The 19,013-nt window shown below is 38.9% G+C and overlaps 1 protein-coding gene across 1 annotated transcript in view; it reads right to left on the bottom strand.

The window, feature by feature from the left end:
- Positions 1 to 19,013, bottom strand: part of SH3KBP1 (SH3 domain containing kinase binding protein 1) — a 230,759-nt gene that overhangs the window by 23,832 nt on the left and 187,914 nt on the right. The window contains exons 10-13 of the mRNA XM_082499340.1: positions 11,817 to 11,918; positions 7,875 to 7,926; positions 3,948 to 4,028; positions 887 to 1,049 (exon numbers count right to left, since the gene is read on the bottom strand). Coding sequence (XP_082355466.1) covers positions 887 to 1,049; positions 3,948 to 4,028; positions 7,875 to 7,926; positions 11,817 to 11,918 — 398 coding nt within the window. The remainder of the gene's footprint in view (positions 1 to 886; positions 1,050 to 3,947; positions 4,029 to 7,874; positions 7,927 to 11,816; positions 11,919 to 19,013) is intronic.

Genomic DNA, 19,013 nt, shown 5'->3' with positions numbered 1-19,013 from the left:
AATTTTTCTAACAGTACAATAGTAAAATTATTTCTATGCCTATATTCTCGCTGTAAGACGTGCAGCTTGCCCATTTTAGGCAACTAGTTTTTTCTGGTTTTCACCTATTTCTATCCACTATGCATAAAGGAAGTCTACAGTGCACAACACAGGTGCCGATGACTAATGTTGCCATCCAGACTTGATTAGTACTGCAGGCAAGGCCTTTAATTTCTGCAACCTCTGCTTTTCCAAGCTCTAGCAGAGATTAAATGGAATTGTGTTGGCAAGTCCAGTTTCTCGGTGCTCCTCAAAGGCTGTAACCACCTCTGGTAAAGAGCATCCTTTAACCATAGAATAACAACCAACATTAGATTATAAATACTTGACAGCAGTATTCTGCAGTGGCACCAGCTTAAAGAACATTCTATGCAGGCACATGTATTTTGCTAAAAATTGATTTAAAACGATCAAAGAAAACAGACTGAAGCCAAGCCGACAGTATTTGAAATGTGCATTGTCTAATGCTGTTCCTCAGTACAATCCAAGCTGTTGTGCTGACTTAGTGTCATGGCTAAGCTAGAATAATTTGAGTTAAACTGAGAAAGTCAACATCAGCGCAACATACTGATGCAGATATTTCCCACGTACTCTGCAGTGGAAACTATGACGTTGCAGTTAACGGTGCGCTCATCAGTAGAAATGAATTAGTAATGAACAGTCTAAGACTGTTATTCTTGAGAAGATAGTGATGATCCAGCCAGATGACTAGAAGGCTTTTCTTTTGTCTTTTCTTTACACTGTTGTTTAAATACAGTTTACTGTGAAATAAATTGTGAAATCTAAGTTCTTTAAATGTGTGTTTTTTCCGCTAATCCCAAAAGCACTGGACAGAGAAAAGCAATACCTTGTATGAGTCACAGGCACAACTGGTCTTTCTGGTCGTCTCGGGGGCAAGGTACCAGGTCTATTCACAGAGTTTGCTTTGGGTGGCCGAGGTTTCTTCGGAGGTATAGCAGGAACTGAAGGCTTCTGCAAGTCTAACTGTTTTTGCTCTCTCTCTGATCTTTCTTTAAATCAATTATTACCAGAAAAAAGAACACGAATATTATTAAGTGGAATTCATTTGCACTCACAAGTCTACAATTAAACAAGAAATCTTTAACTGTAGATACACTGTATACAAAGAAAAAGCTTATCTCCTTTCCACTTTGGTCCTAAATCATTCTTTATTTGAAATAACACATTTACCACAAATCAGTTGTTTGCCCTGCCTGACTGTTCTGCCTGTTCTGCCTCACGGCTGAAATGCATGTGCAGTGTCTGAATGGGAATGCTATTTTTTTATTTTAGTATCTTATTGATTTCTGAGTGTAAAAAATAAGAACAGCAAAAAATTACATACCATATGGAACAACTTCCCATGAGCACAACTTATACAAAATTCTAATATGAAACAATTTAAAGTTAGAAGGTCACAAAAGTAATTATGCTAGATATTCTTAACATCTCTTGAACAAACAGAGAAATATCATTTCTGGGGAAAAAGAAGTGTGTTTCAAGTGAACTACGATTAAATGAGAGGGTTCAGCAAAGGACTACAAAGATGATTAGGGAACTGGAGCATCTCTCTTATGAGGAAAGGCTGAGGGACCTGGGTGTTTTTAGTCTGGAGAAAAGAAGATTGAGGGGGGATCTTATTAATGTTTATAAATAGCTAAGGGGAGGGTGCCAGGGGGATCGGAACAGTCTTTTTTCAATGGTGCCCAGTGATAGGACAAGAGGTAACGGGCACAAACTTGAACATGGGAAGTTCCATCTTAACATGAGGAGGAACTTCTTTCCTTTGAGGGTGGAAGAGCACTGGCACAGGCTGCCCAGAGAGGTGGTGGAGTCTCCCACTCTGGAGACATTCAAAACCCGCCTGGATGCCTGTCCTGCGCAACCTGCTGTAGGTGACCCTGCTCTGGCAGGGGGGTTGGACTGGATGATCTCCAGAGGTCCCTTCCAACACTGACCATGCTGTGATTCTGTGATGCTGTGAAAATACAAGCTTAAAATTTAGCAGTTTGGCAGGACAAAAACCCCTTGGAAAAATGAGACCTTTTATTTAGGTTTTTAAGCACAGACTTATATGCTGAATTTTTCAGCTTGCCAGTGAAAAACTGAATCATTTGCAGAACTGATTATGCACAGTTAGGAAGTGCCACCATACTAATATTCAATGCCAAACATGCAGTGCCTGTGAGTATGTAAAGTAAAATACACATGAATAACTCTTGTAAATAATATGCTCTAAATTCATAATACAAAACAATCATGCAAACATGTTTGCCACACCATAGGAAATCTGATTCTTCTTAAAGAAAGGAAAAAACTCTCAAAGGGATCAAAGTTTTGCTCTCTGTATCCAACTATGCCGACACTCCACTTCCCTTGATAACTCTGTCATGAATATTACACCTCTGTATACATGTAAGAGGTATTGGGAATGTTACAGGGTATTGCTTAATGGGTTCTAAGTTTCAGTCCGAGAGGATCGTGGAACAAATCACCAGAAACACAGTCCGCATTAGATTTGGAATAATCCAGTAAGTGACTGTTGTTGTCAGGCATATACCCTTTTATGTACACTTTCAGCTGGTGCAATCATCGGGTCCTCTGTAGCACTGAAGCTTTTCCAGCATATTGTGTAATTTTTGCACACTTAGTCCTATGGCAATTTATACTGCGTCTGTGTTCAAAAATCTAAACTATGTATGAGGGACAGGCCAGGCAGTGTACCAACACACGGCGTAAAGAACATTCCTGTGCCACCCCTGCTGCCACACCACACCAAACAATTCCTGCCACTCCCTGGTACTCCAGAAATGTAGGCATGGCTCCTACGGCCACTTTTCAATGTTTAGAAAAGTTACAGATATTTATACCCTGGGACAGTAACATATTTAAACTTCCTCCACCGTTTTGACAGTTGGCTTTGTAAATCCAAAAATGGAAAGCAAAGGGTTTTATTGGTAAGATAACCACAAGAAGTAGGACGCATAACCAGAAGTAAACATATGTAGACGAAAGTGCAAAAACACCTGTCAGATTGCTAAGACATCTATCCAGAAACAGATCTTGGTGCAAAGTCTGAATGATCTGGCACTAAATTATAACTACATATTATACAGTTAGTCGTGTGCATACACGTGCCTTTTACAAGACTGCAAGTTTGAATACTTAAAAGTTAAGCAATCCCATAAACAAACTTGTCTCTACAACCTAATAGTCCACTTACAAGTATGAAACTTGACACCATCTTCAATTAGAGAATCAATGTAACTATTTTCCCCAAACTATTCAGAATGCACAATGAACACAATGAAACCATTAAAGGTTTAATTTGCTTGTCACTGCTCTGTGTGGTACTGTGCCTCACTTCTTGCAGTGTTCAAACCTGGGTTTGAAGACAGAATTTTTTCATTTCTTCACAGGCTTGCCTATGACTTTTGTGACTATGATAATGAGGTGATTCATAAGCATTAATGACTATATCTTCACAAACCCCCTCTATGACGCAGGAAAACCTCCAACCCTGCTTTTAACTAGAGAACCAAGACACATAGATGTTAAGAAGAAAGCACACACTACTCTGCAGTAGCTGACTTGATCAAGAACCTGGGTTTTACTGAGCACAAAGCTTTAGACAGCATTTTGTGTATTGAGAGCATACCTCTCCTTGACTTCAGTTGAGGCTGCAAGTACTTAACAGCTCTGGATTGGTACAATTGAATACCCTGAATTTAGCCCAAAACCAACACGGAGATCCTTCCCAAAATGCATATCATCACAGATCTATAACAGTGGGAAATAAAGACCCAAATAATATACTTAATGAAAACAGGGACTGAGAAACGAGGATGTGCAGTTGTCCCATTCCCCTGTCTCTCTGCAGAGAGCAGGCAGGAAAGCACATTTCTTACCTTTTTCTTCTGTTCGATTAGGAAGACATTCTGGCCTTTCAGGAGGTACCTTTTTGATTTCCAGCTTTCGATCTGTGGTACCTGTCAAAGGAAGGAAAATTTGGAATTTTGGACAAGCCAACAAACCAGCATATACAGCCATGTAAGATTTAATTCTGCAACTTCTTAGACTTTTTACATTCTCCAATTTGAAAATGTCTTGCTAAAACTGAACATAAATCTAGTTTCAAGTATTTGTTTAGACCATATGACAAAAAAACAATTCAATGTTTAAGTTTTCACAGTCAAGTTCACAGTTTCCAAAGCATGCACCTCGAAAGAATAGGCACTTTCAGACCATTCTGTGGAAAAAAATAAAAATTCCATAGCCACAGATTTTTAAATGTGGACAGATCCTTTACCACTGTAGACATACAAACTCAAGACCAATTCAATAGTGTGAAGAATCATTAGGAATAAATCAATTAATTAGGCATTTCTGCCAAGAAAATACTTAATATAGACGAATATACAGGGCTTATTTTACATTCGGTTAAAACCCTCCTCTTTTTCACCTGTAGTACTAGCTGTTCACTTCCACATATCAGGAGGATGAGAATAGTAGTACTGACCGTATTCTGCATGACTATATTAATTGACAGCTTTTGGCCTGGAGGTGTAAGCCTCTGCCTTCTTCTGCCTCTGTGCTAGAGACCCTGACATACTGACTTCTGTTGCTAGAAGGAATATGGGAACTTGTGGCACCAACAACGGGAAGATTTTGCAAAAATTTCCTGGCACATGCAAGATGCAATCTTCTCGTCCCCGTATTATAAGAAATGCTTTACTGGATATTGGCTTTGCTGCTTTGGCTAACTACTAGGTGCTAATGCCATTTCAACTTAGTAGTGTTGAAAACTGCTTTAGGTAACGCTATTAGTATTTCAATAAAAATTACAGTAGATGACATCCAAGAAAAGCAGAGGAGGCAAGGCAGGGAACGCAAGGCAATTTTTTGCTTCAATCTGTTCTATTATATGCAGTTCTCAAGTACATTTACATTTTCTGAATGTACTGTTGCAACTCTCTTCTGCAGCTGGTTCCTAGAAATCAGTATTCATCATGCAAACGGCTCATCAGTAGTGATCACCGGCCATTGTTTCTTTATATAACTGTGCTGTTGGACAAGCAACACTTGTGTCACTCATCATGTCAATAAATAATACTGAATTGCCATTTTATGGTTGGATTCAATGATTTTAAGGGTCTTTTCCAACCTAAATGATTCTATGGTTCTATGAAAAATACTTCACTCCTGAGAGGAGAAGCTGCTGCTAGAAACCAGTTAAAGCCTTTCTAAACACAAGTTATGTAAAGCACAAGTCAATATATTGATAATCTTGCACATGCTAGTGTGTTCAAGAAAAAAAGAGACAAGTCTATGTACCTAATTACAGTAAGATTAACAGTTTTCATTAACACACAGAGGGACACTCAGGTAACGTCTGAAACAATGAGCCTACAAACAGTTTAGAGCTCCCAGGCTCAGGTGCGGTCCCCTCTTGGGTTGTGACCCCCAAACTAACCAGTACCCAGGCAGGCACCATGATCCTGCCTTAGCTGCCATGAGAAGGTCACCTGCAAGGAAGCTCTGGTGAGCTCCAAACCAGGTCCCAGAGCGTATTCCCACCTGCCAGTCTGGATGCAGCTGTATTGCTTATCCCAGCTACCCAGTGAAATGACTACTGCTTTTCAATGAACGTGTAAGGGACTCGTGCTCCTAACTTTGGTTCTCCAGTTTTCACCTTACTTTGTAAAGTAGCCCAGCGCAGATGGCACTGGCAGTCTACTGCTGTGCAGAATTTGCAAATACAACCAAACTTTCAGCTATCGTATAATAAAAACTAGACATCTCCTTTACATATGTACCACTTATACTACAAAGACCAATTCTAATTCTTTGCTATGATTTTATGCTCTGCAGCAGAAGATACTGATATTTAATTCTTTAGGCTGCAACTGACAGTTCGCAATTTATTCATCACACTATGACCGGTTAAATATGCAGAAGCATTACTGGAAATCGTTACCTACTATCAACAGTAAGGTCTGACATAGGGATGTGGTAAAATACAGTGTTATCTCGGTAAAGTGATAATTTGACAAAGCAAAGGATGTCAGGATGATAATAATCATAGGATGATTTTCACCTCCACATACATATCAGACGAAACTCTTGTGCATAATCAGCCAGGACTTGTCACAGACTGAGTATGAAAACAAAGAACAGCAATAGCCTTGGCTTTGCCACAGACTTAGATGGCCTTAATCAAATTGTCTGCATCCTTTATGCATCCATTTTCCCTTCTGAAAATAGGCACATTATCCTGCTATGGTGACATGGCCAATGCGTTGGATGCAAACAGGTACAAACTTATCAAAAGTATTATTCTCTAATTATAGGAGTAGAAATCGAAAGAAACATAATGTTTTATAGAGCCTTTCCAAAACGTGTCAGGCAGTCACTAAGACATCTTTAGTATGCAACCACCGCTAGATGGCAAAGTTATACTGTTCTCTCTGGACACTGTTACTCACTGATCTCAAATCTATGTTTTTAGGAGTCTCAAGACAGAGTGAAGAATAAACTACGGGTGTCAATAAGCAAACCAAATATTTAGTCATGATTCTGTACTCAAATAACTGCTTGACAAATTCTAACTAGTTAAATTACAGCCTATTGATTCACATTAAATAGTACAGCGGTAACTTGTTGTTCTATTAATAGATCAAGACTGTAGGAGAGGGACATCTACTTTTTAAAGCACTGGAAGCTGGAACAGACCACAGCGACAAGAAAAATAATCTGGCTAGATTGGACACGTTCTTTTTTTTTTTTTTTTAATGTGTGCCAGCAGTGGAGGAAGCGGGAGTGCTGCTGCAGAAATTTAACAAACCAGCTGGAGTTAAGCAAGTAAAGAATTCCAGCCATAGTTATGTTTCCACCACAACTGCAATACAAATGAAAACTCTGAGAGCATCTCTTGCCTTGTGATTTGTGATTTTACATGAATGGAAGAGGAATTTGGTTTCTGAGGTTAGAACTGTCAAGTGCATAGATACTTCAACTGTTTCTAAGTTTCATGAAAAAAATAAATCATGCGGACACTTTTGAAAATTTGTATTGAGAGTTCATTTTAAAACTACAAATAAAAGTGGTTTCAGTTCTTAGTATTTATACACAATTCAGTCTAACATATTCCAAAACCAGCTTTGCTAGCGCTCATCCATTTCGAAAACATAATCAGCCCCTTAATACAATTGCAACACCATTACCTACATAACCAGATTCAGGATAACTCCATTTAGCTTTATATTTATGGCTATAAAGTATTGAAAATCAAGAATCTAACTAAGGCATAGAACCTGGAGACAGGCAGACAGCTCCAGCATTCATGCAGATCTCTAAGATTTAGATTTCAACTCAGATGGGGCCACTGTATTACAGCCAAGTTATCCGATGCTTCCTAATAGATACGCAAAAAAGCTCTATCTCTAGAATAAATCAGATCTGAAGGTGTAAAGTGAATGCAGTTTCCTCCTGCAGGTATTATTAGACTCCAACATATTTGGTCTATACTGCAAAGACATGGGCACAATCAACTTCAGTCAAGGAATGGAACTGGAGAACTTTTAAAATCACACTCCAAATTAACATGTTTAATGGGCAAAATACATCATTTTAAAATTGTGTAGATGGTTGCCTGTATTACATTTAAAGAGCACACCACAGTCTTTCAGGGTTATCATCTTTTTGCAATTTGATTCTGATTTATTAGTTGTTGTCTAGACACCTTCTTATCAATTTTGATACAGATTAATTCTACATAAATTTGAATACACTCGATTTAGACTGACATGTGCTGTACAATATCAGCTGCACCTTACCTGATCCTTGTTTTATGACAGGAGCTGATGGAGGTGGTGGTTTCTTCGGTCTCTAAAATTTAATAGCGGAAGAAAACAAATTGTTTCAAAATGCTTGTAAATCTCATTCACAGAAAGGCTGGAGTTAATAATACATTGCTTAACATTAATTATTACAAGACTTGAGACTACAGATCTGTCACATACTTCACCTGAAATAACTTCATTAAAATGAATTTGAAGAGAGAAAATAGCATTGACAAATAAAATGACATTTTTTCTACTTTTGCAATTGAAATGTCTTGCTGAGGGGAAAATAGAAGTCCAGTTTATGTGCCTTAAGATTAGAGAAATACATGATCTTTGGTTTATTGAAGAAACCTATTTATTTACAATTTAATCTTGTAAATATTCAGATCCATTTTGGAAAAAAAACAAACACAAAAAAAAACCCCAGATAGATATGGCAAAACCTGAAGTGTTTTTTTTTTTTTTTTTTGTACTCATAAATGGGGCAAAAGTACAGAACACAGGAAATGCTGTAAAGGTTACATTTTATTCACTCACTATGATACATTTACAGCTCCAGTTGTTAAAGACAGTTATCAGAGATTTAGACGTTTGGTGAAATTAAATAAATTATTCCCCCAATCTGTACTTTTTACTTTTGCCTTCTCTGTTATGACTATTTTCCTAATAGATCTGTAATGGTATGGATGAGAAACATGACCACTAAATCCGCGACAGAACCATTTCTTTTCACCTGCAGGCTACAGGAGAAGTGGCTTTTCTTTTGCATTGATGTGTGTGTACCCACACACATCATACTGGCATTCACCATATATCTTGGAATGAGTACAAAACCAAGTGGAGCGCCATGCCAGATCAAATGACATAACTTAACTCTGACTCTTAATAAAAAAATAATAATCAAAATTTTTGAGAATAAAGCCTAATTGTTTTCTTCATATGTCCATCTTTTTTTCTGAGACGAAGCTTATTTCCTTTGCTACAGGTTGATCACAATCTTTGTCACTACATTGCTGGCTATGCAACACTGTATATTGTCTTGTGGAACTACCTATAGATGATGTTTGCAGATACGCAAAACTTTGCCAAATTTCAACCAACCATTTAGGTTGATATTTTCTATCAAACTCATGTTGATTTTTTCCCCCTATTATTTTCTATATATCTGCCAAATGGCTCACCTACTTTCAAGAAAGATCAATTGTTTTGCTCACTTGCAGTAATTAGTTCAGCTTCTGCCCTAGAACTCTCAAGTCTTGGTCTGAATGTTGACAGGGAGCAGGTTTGCTGTGAAGGCTGAGCCATTGTCACTCACCCTTCCTGGGGTTCTCTCTCAAATCTAGCAAGTGTGTTCACCTCTGAAGAAAAAAAAATTACCAGTTTTGCACAGACTGAGTAAGCCTACCAGCTTAAATCTCTGAAGTTGCCATCCTGCAAGCCTCAGGTTTCTCTTACCACCTTATCCTAAGCAGATCACCTCCTGTCATCAACCCAAGTAAGCTGTAGCCAAGATCTCAGGAGCTCAGAATGATCTTCTCTAGCCTGCCCGCTGTGGGCCATTGTCCACAAACAGTGAGTGCCTTATACTTTGGCAAGAATTTAGGCAACATGGTTCAAGGTCTAAATGCAGAAAAGTGCAGAAAAAGGTGGAAAAGAAAGAAGACAGGAACAATGAATGTCTTGTGATAGCAATTGAGGGTTTGGTTGATAATGGCTGCAGAGTGAAATAGTTGGTGCTGAGAATTCAACAGCACAACTACAACATATACATTTGGGGTTTTATTCTGGAGTGGTGTGAGCCTGATCCCATTGACTGTCCATAGGTCAGCGTCTGGAATATACGAGGCGCACTCTTTTAACACACCTTTTGACTTAGTTCTCATCTGAAAGGAGTCCAGTTCATATCCCGTGAGACTTGTCTTTGAGGCAAACCAAAGCACAGTAAGTGCCGATGGACAAGTGAGAGATTCACTACAAATCCCACTCCTGATTAAAACTAAAACACTAATGTAGATAAACACAAAGGAGAAACGATCCTATGGTTCATTAGACAAAGTAGCTTTAACTGGAGGCTGATGAGGGAAATATATTGTTTCAAAAAGGCAGACAAAGATCAGAAAGGAGGCAGACCGAAGGAGCCTTAAGACTGCTGAGGGAAACATGGAGAAGCAAGGAAGAATTACAAGGGTCTGTGGCTGGATGAGATAACCAAGAAGGTGACAGAGACAGAGTAGAAGTGAAGCCCACAGAAAGGAAACCAGGATTGACTGGACAAGAAGAGACCAAAACTACAGAGCAGGGACAAAGAGTGAGGGGGGAGAGGAAAACAAGCTGGATAAAGAAATTGGGTGTAGGGATAGAAAGTAAATCCAGATGGTGATTTAGACTCAGGTAGTGAGCTCAAGGGAAAATCCTGTAATTGAGACCACTTGAGAGGTGGAGACTGGGACTAGGCAGTGAACAGAAAAGGCCTGGGACACATAGCCATGTGTGGAAAAAGAATAAGAACGGGAAAATTGGGGACGGGAAAAGATCCCAAGCTTTTGTTCAACAAGCAGAACTACTGCAACAAATACTTTCAGACCATGGGATGGAATCCAAGGTTTCTGGATCACATCAGAAAATACCTGACAAAACCACTGGAAAAGTATCGATTTCCTTACGCTTAGTACTGATTCAAGCAAAGACAGACAGTCCATAGTCCTGCCAGTTACTTACTCATGTGGCTAGATTTGTGTCATTTTAAAAATTAATATAATTTTATTCTCCACGTTTACAGCAACCTAGCTGCAATTTCTAGGTGGCTGAATATTTAATTTATTCTACAAGTCATATTCATCATACTCTAAAGAAAAAAACACCTAAAGACATATAATTTATGAGTTCAAAAAGACTGAAGAAGTTTCACCACAAAATAAGTGGATAGGAGTAAAGAGAGTAAAGATCTAAAGCCAGGATATCCACTCTGCTATGGAACTGCATCTCCCAAAGTTTTTGCTGCTCTTCTACCTTCATTTTCCATAATTATCACGTTAGCTTCTGGGAGTTGTTTAATAGTTCTTTTATTAGGCTTCCCAAGTTATTTAATTTTTGCCTCTGGCAGCCAATTTTATTATGAAAGATAGAAGCTCAGTGTCAGTAAGTCTCGGTTTTATCACAGAAGGCTTACACTGTCACTGTGAAATACTCATCAAAAGCCTGATTGCAAGCTCGTAATATCCCACTGATGACTGAAAAGGTTCCTAAAAATGGAATGGACTTTCGGGGGAAGTAATCCATTACTTTCTTCCAGGAAGCTGCAGGATTTCTAAATATTGTTTGGCAAATAACAATGTCATCTCTCTCAAATAAATAGAAGCTGAAAAAGCTTCTGCATAGATTGTATACCTTCTTTTTTAATAATTCTGAGAGAAGTAAAGAAATATGTCTCCGAGATACCAGAAGCTCACTGACGTCGTTCAAATCTCAAAGTTAAAATTTCACCCTTTTCATTCTGGAAGAGTGCTTGACTGCTGGCAAGCAGGATGCAGGTGGTACTAACTTTTCATATTCCGCCGCAAAAACAATGGAGAAAAGTTACCAATTCTGGTCATCAGTGCCTCATCTGACTCAGCAAATTACCCTGGGACCTCCAGTTCCTCTCTCTCTCTTAAGCTTAGGACACAGGACAGAGGGCTTTCAGAGCAATGTAGTGGAGGCGGACTGACTGGATAGGTCAATCAAACCCTTCAGAGAAACTCTATAATATGACTTTGAGTGCCACATGTTCTTTTCATAGAGGCTTTGTAACCCTGAAGTTTGTTTTCTTTAATGTCTGTTTGTTAATAATTCAAAAGTAAAACTTTGTCAAAATAACATATCTGAAAGAGAAGTTCTTTCAACTCCACTTTCTTTCTGTATTCTAAAGCGAAAATGAAAGAACACATTGCTTACCTCTTTTTCAAAATCAGAAGGAAGAAGCTTGACAAAGTTATCTGGAAACACACCTCGTCTGCCATTGAGTTCTCCTTCCCACCAACCCACATCAATGCAATCCTACAAAATAGTAAAATAAAATGAAAACCACAATGTGCTTGTGTGCTGAACAGATATGTGTGCTGAAGTGCTCTTTTACATAATGTCTTGCCTTTTTGCTAGAATATGACAATTTGCTGGAGTGCCAGGTGAACAGGGTAATCTACCAGATAAAAACTTCAGTAATCACCCTGCATCACATTATTATATGGAGCAGCTAGGAAAGAACACTAAACATGCGGTAAGAGCTCAAGAGCTTTTCTGTGCTGAAGTAAAACACTATTTCACCATTTGATCTCTTAAACCAGTAAGCATTTTGAGCACGTATGATATTACTTCTCTCTGACTTCATTTTCCAGAAAGACAAGAACTTAATTAAAGATCATATATCCCAGGAGGTAAAAAAAGCTCCTTTATTTCCCATACTTTCAAGAAAACCTTGACACATTAGAATGACTTTTGAGATTATTAAATTTCATCACAGTCCAATTAAGAAGGCATTATACAGCAAATCAATATCAAGCATCCCCTTTTTCTGCAGTATTTTTGAGCAGCACAATGCAGCATGTGTAGCAAAACAATGTACAGATAAATGCTCGCAATAGGTGAACTACTGTATCAGTGGGTCTAAACGATGAAAAAAATAGCACAGCTATTTTGGTAATGAATAATAATAGTAACAAAAGCCATAATCATTTTAGAGAATGTTAAAACTGTTCCTTGAGTCCTGGGTGGTAAGCTCCAAGTTTACTTATTTTTATGTTTGCCAAAGAGAACACTTCCAGTTGAGATTTTCCACATTCCTCTACTCTGAAAGCTGTAGCTGAACCAGTTCAGCTGTTTTCCAAAGCACAATTATGGGAAAGTCACCCATCATATGCTCAATCTCAAAACCATTTCAGCCAATTTTAGCAGTTGGCTTAGCACCAGGCTGGCCAAACTTTCTATCCTCTTGAGCAGTAGCCCTAAATCTTCTTGTGGCTCAGAACCATGCAATAAATATTATGCACCTGAGACATGAGGGAAAGGGAAATCCCACCAACAGTGCATGGGTTGGACAGGAAAAAACTAACCAGGGACACCCCATTCTGAGAGAGCCACAGCTAAACAGAGCTGGGTTTACAGATGGGATCTCACATCATCTGGCAACATCAGCTTTAACCAATCATTGCGGCATCACGGCTTCCACACCTACAGATCTGAACTGACCAAACCGTCTGCTGTATATCCAGCTGTCCTGGTAGCAGAGCCACACTGGAAATGCTCAAGAGTTCAACATGTTGGATGTTCCTATTCTAACATTTCTTATCCCACTCTTTGAAAACTCTCCCAGATTTAATGAAGTACTTTTGCTTTTCAAAAAATCACATTTCACCACTGTTCAGAAAAGAGCAGTTGAAATGTAGCAGCTGCTGCGTTCTTTGACTACTTGGTGGTACTCATGTAGGTCTAACAGTTCTAGTTCGGGGCATGGTCACTGTTCCAGGCCATCCTGCAGTGAGGATTCTCCATCACTCCCTGCTGCGGAAACTGAGTGGTTCTTTCCCTGGGCTGTGGAAAAAACCATGATAATGTACAAAGCTCGCTCATTACAATCACATATCTCTTCTTGCTCTTCAGTAAAGTGAGAGAGAGAGAGAAAAAAGCTGTGCATCTGGAACACTAGACTATAGGGACGAGCAGGAACAGAGGGGTAATAATAAAAGTAGGCAAGAGCAAGCAGGTAGTTTAGGAAAAAGTAAGAGGCAACAACACGCACCAAATAATTATACAGGTTTTCACAGAGAACAAAACTAAAAAAAAAACGGACGGAAGCAAATGAAACAGGCCAAATTCTACAAGCCTCATATATGCTATGAGGCAACATCCCTCCAGAAACAGCACTGGAGCAAGGGGTCCAGAATATTAACATCCTTGTAGTGTGAGAAAATAGCTTGAAAAACACCAAGTGGAAGTGCGTTCCTTAACATTGTTTATCTACACAATTTGTTTGTGCAGTCATTCCTGTTGTGCAGCATATGTAAAAGCTCTACGGTTAAAAATGTCACACGCTCAAATCAGTCACTATTGTAGCCATGTGTATAGGGGAATAGAATGTTGAATATTCATTAAAAGACAGAGCTGATTTTTTTTCAAGGTGAGTGTCCAAAATGAGCAAAGACTTTAAAATATAGCCACTCTGATCTTCAGTTCATCATTTGCCTAGGAACAATCATAGCATGACCTCACAATTTAGAAAAGTTTTGAAGCTAAATGTTTACAAATCAAGCACACACTACAAAAGTACAGAGGGGAAAAAGTAAGAGAAAATGAGTATTTCTTTGTCCAGAAGAAGTAAACAGCAGTTTGAATGGCAAAGAGGATACACTGAAAAAAATCTGTATGTAAATGGGCAATAAAAGTTTGCACGATAATATATAAACGCAAAACGGCCTTATTGTTACATTTCCATGAAATCATTTGTTTCAGCTGCTACAGGGATGACAGAAGAATGCAAATTAACTTAATGAGGTGTATTTAATACCAAGAGAAGTCTTAAAAGTACTGTTCACGATGACTGCGCTTGTTGGTATTTTTCTGTAAGTTATAATACAAAAACACTGGATGATGTTTGAGAGAAAACAGACTAGCATTAAAGATGATCATTACTTTTATGGGTTTTTGTAGGGGGGACGGGCTAGTTATTTTTCTGTGCTAGGCTTTTTATTTAGCTTATTTAGTCCACCTCATCTCCTGAGATAGAGTATGTGCTAACTAAACACGCAAGCTAAATAGCCTGGTTCCTGTGATCATGCCTCTTTCAGGTGTGTATTTTTTATCCTTCGTATCTCAATACGCTGATGTAATGTGTTCCTGAGCTACAAATACGGGCACTGAACAATCCTTTCATTCTTTTTCTGATCATTTTCTCTCATGCTTAATCTGTGTTTTTCTCCCGCATTCTCCCTTCCCTTTAGCACGGTGGCCTTCACCAAGGACATTTACGTTTTCTAGATTTTCCCAGGAGTTATTTAGGAGATATTTTCCAGTTCTGTTAAGACTGTCAAGCCTTTGTTAGTGAATAGGGCTGATCCTTGACTAGCTGATGGTTTTAAAATATCTGCTGAGGGAATACAGGGCTCCACGAAGGACTGAGATAATCAGCTAGTCATGCAGGCACTGTGCAGGATTTTACTCTTACAGCAGAGCCAGCACCCCTCATTCCTGATGGGAAGACGCCCTCCCACTTGGCTCTATCTACTTGCGCAGACTAGTAATCAGTGCACTCAACTGTTCTATCACATGGCGTGTTTTATAATGTCCTCCTCCCCCTACACTGCTAATCTGAAATTGCCAAAACATTTATGACCCAATTTAGATTTTGAAAATATTAAGAATAATTCAAGCTTCCAGAGATGAAAAGCTTGTGTTTCAACTGATAACACAGCTTAGTGCTAGCTAATAATCCTGACTAAACAACACACGACATCACATATACTCTTTTCAGGTCGAATGCTTTTTTTATGCTCTTATGAAACACAAATCTTACTCCTGCTTCTTCATTTTATTAACACACATGAATTTTGTATTCAATGCTTTTTTTAAAGCTCATTTGTTTGCATGAAGACGCTGTTTGTGTTACACGTTCATTAATCCCAAACAGCTGCAGGTTTGCTTTTTTCTCTTCTCCAGCTTATCGCTGGAGGATTTTCACACAGTAAATAAATCTTTAGGCAGTTTCTCTTTAATTTTATCATTTACTTTATTTGCCGGAGGAGGCTTCTGTGTCGCTGAGCAATAGGATAGAAAGAGATCTCAAAAATTAAAAGGTACAGATGAAATCTGGTGAAGAATCTCAGTGGTGGTGCCCTCCTGCTACCCACGACTGCAGGGTCGCTGTGCCTCAGCAACCTCTGGAAGCCCATGTACGGTGCTGGCACCAGGTACGCCTTCATCACAAGACAGACCACCACACAAGGACACCTGGGTTACACCTGCACAAGCTGCCTCAAGTTCGAATAAATGACATAACTATGAAGTGCAATCAGAGCAATATGATTAAAATCTCGTGGCTGTCTGTGAATACTGAGCAAAAGCTACTCCAATACCTCTAGATCCCCATCAGCCATGCAATCCTGACAGAGTCTTTTTTTGATATATCTTCATGAACTCAAGGTTGGCAAACTTGCTGTAATTTCAAAATGCAGATTTTATACAAAAGTTGTCAAGCTATGACAATCCAGTATCAATATTCCAAAATTCGTTAACAAACCAAGCGGATCTCTGCTTTACCTCCATGTTATCCTGCCAGACACCTAACAATGTAAACAGACAAAAATCAGACACTGAAATATCCCAGAAGTTTTATGAAAAAAAAATATTCTAATTACTAAAAATGCATCTTAGTTTAATAAAAAAAAAAAAGAAAAAAATATTTAGAACACTGAAAAGTAAGACACAGCAAAAAAGTAGATATTGTGTTTGACAGCTACTAGAGTTCATGCAAGTTAGGTGGTAGCTGGGCCAACATTTAGCTACTGTAAAAATCAACTCCTACCAAAGCTTGACTCAGAGACTATACTCATGTACTCATTGCAGTGAATGTGCAATCAAATACCTTAGAGAAATCCACTGCCGGTTCACATTGCCAAGCCTCTTTCCATTGTTCAGGCAGAGGCAGATTCATGAAATACAGAAAACAAAAATCTAGAGGGAAATTTTAGCATTTTCTCATTGAAACACAAATCTTCACTTCAAGTGAAGTAGTTTTGTTCCAAAATCTTGTCTCTGATGAATTTTAATTCAAATGACTTTTTAGAGAACGAAGTAAAGGGAGAGAGGGAGGAGAGGCAAAATGTAAGAAGGATTGAAAAGCTCGTCTATAGCAGAATCAACATCCATTCTAATTCCAAGCTCAGCAAATCCCAAATAAGTGATAATAAACTCAATACATTGGATTTATTAGCAACATTCATTTTGTGGTAAATATTAGGGTAAAGAATTGGACAAAATACAGTTATGAGAAAGACAGAGGTGTTGAGGAATTTTTGAGATGGATTTTTGAAACTTTATATGAAATAAATCTTACACAAAATATGAGGTACTAAAACATCAACCTGAGCTGGAATTCTTACATAAGTCAGAAAAATATTGTAAGAGGAAAGGGTAAACGTGGGAGAAATGGCAACTACCAGAAAATTACAATACAAGTAGCTTTTGTCAACATGTTGCTAACAAATTTACGGGTATACACAGGTGAACTAAAAAACACCAATCCTCTTCCTGGCATGAAGAATAAGAGGGGAAAATGTCCTTCATGTAATTAGAAGTGAGACATGTAAGATGTGAAGAAAATTGTAAGAAGGAATCATCTAGAGAAAACAGACTTTTTTTTTTTTTTAGAAAGAAATACTAAATAGAAAAGAAGAAAACAAAAAACAAACCCAAAATGAACGATAAGAAAGACAAGAACAAAGCTCCACTCTGAAACTTATGCCTGTGGTGACTAAAAGAATAGGGGTGGAGGAGGGAGAAGAAAGAGAGATCAGACAAAAGCCGTGCAAAGAGATTTTAACATACAGGCAAACAAAGTTTCCATTTGGAGCACCAGATTTTTCATACTGTTACTGAATGCACGCTGGAGCAGGGGAAGAATGTGAGGAGGAAGGAGCGGCAGAGACAATGTGTGATGAACTGACCGCAACCCCCATTCCCCGTCCCTCTGCGTCACTCAGGGGAAGGAGGTAGAGAAATTGGGAGTAAAGTTGAGCCTGGGAAGAAGGGAGGGGTAGGGGGAAGGTGTTTTAAGATTTGGTTTTATTCCTCATTACCCTACTCTGATTGGATTGGTAACAAATTAAACTAATTTCCCCAAGTGGAGTCTGCTTTGCCCATGATGGTAATTGGTGAATGACCTCTCCCTGTCTTCATCTTGACCCACAAGCCTTTCGTTACATTTTTCTCTCTCCTGTCCAGCAGAGGAGGAGAGGGCTGATAAGAGCGGCTTGGTGGGCACCTGGTGTCCCGCTAAGGTCAACCCACCACACTTGGTTATTTCAGACAGGCTTATTTCTAGCCCACGCTGCTACTATACTTGCATTCTAGGCCCAAGCTGGATGAAAAGATCATGAAGGCAACCAACACTTTCTCTGCAGATGGGAAGCAGCACTTCTGGTTGTGAATATGTTTATAATAAAAACTCACGATGTGGATTTTTTTCATTATTTTTCTAGGGGGGAATAAAGCATACACGATTACTATAATTTAAATGTCAGATATGCGCCAAACTATGTTTTCTTCCAACTACTATGCTTTATTTTACTTCTCTTTTTTCCTTTTTCCTTTTTTCTTCAAGCCACTTCCAGTGTGTACTAAGAGACTGTTCTTAATCACTTAAATAAAACACAGTAGCTACTTGGCTCTCTGTTCAGTTGTAATTATTAATATTCTCTTGCCTTTGTTCAGAAGCCCCCTGGACTTGTATCCAGATCATTGCTGAAGCCGGCTGCAAAAACTTGGAGATTGCTCTTTCCAGCAAAAGAACAGCGGTCTGATACTCACTGGGAACCTACCAACAGCTGAGCAACTTCTGCAGCTTTACCAAAATACATGGAAACCTGACAGAGTCAGAGCAAGGTTGGGTAGGGACTGCCTAAATAACCTATTCAGCCACTCCACCAAGTACAGCACTGCCACAGCCGGCAGCGCGAGGGGCATAATAAAGGGTTGCGAGAGATGCAGAAACAGCTTTACTGCCAGGCAGGTATCCACTGCTTCAGCCACGATTTCCATTTATTTTAGGGGCAAGGATGTTTCCTGCCTTTTCCTTCAAAGCAACCAGGCCTTCAAGGCAGCACCCTCTCCCTCATCTCTTGCTACCTTTGGACCATTTCAGGGAGTGCCATGGCCCCAAGTTCATCTCTCCCCTCCCCAACTTACCTTCTGAGCTGCCCCTGCAAAGGGGAAAGATTTTGTTGTTAAAAGCAAATGAAAGGTCTTTCCTATTCCCCATGGTCCCAAAACAAAGTAACAAGCTCTGTATTTATTTTCTCTCCAATGCACGACTGTAACTGCAGCTGTGTAAACCCTTGAAGAAATAAATCTGAAAAAGGATGTTCTTTTCTTCTGTAAATAGGA

Source organism: Vanellus vanellus (genome assembly GCF_965231255.1).
Source record: "Vanellus vanellus genome assembly, chromosome: 1".
Classification (NCBI taxonomy): Eukaryota; Metazoa; Chordata; class Aves; order Charadriiformes; family Charadriidae; genus Vanellus; species Vanellus vanellus.
The sequence above is the reverse complement of the archived record's forward strand: the minus strand, read 5'-3'. Positions and strand labels throughout refer to the sequence as shown.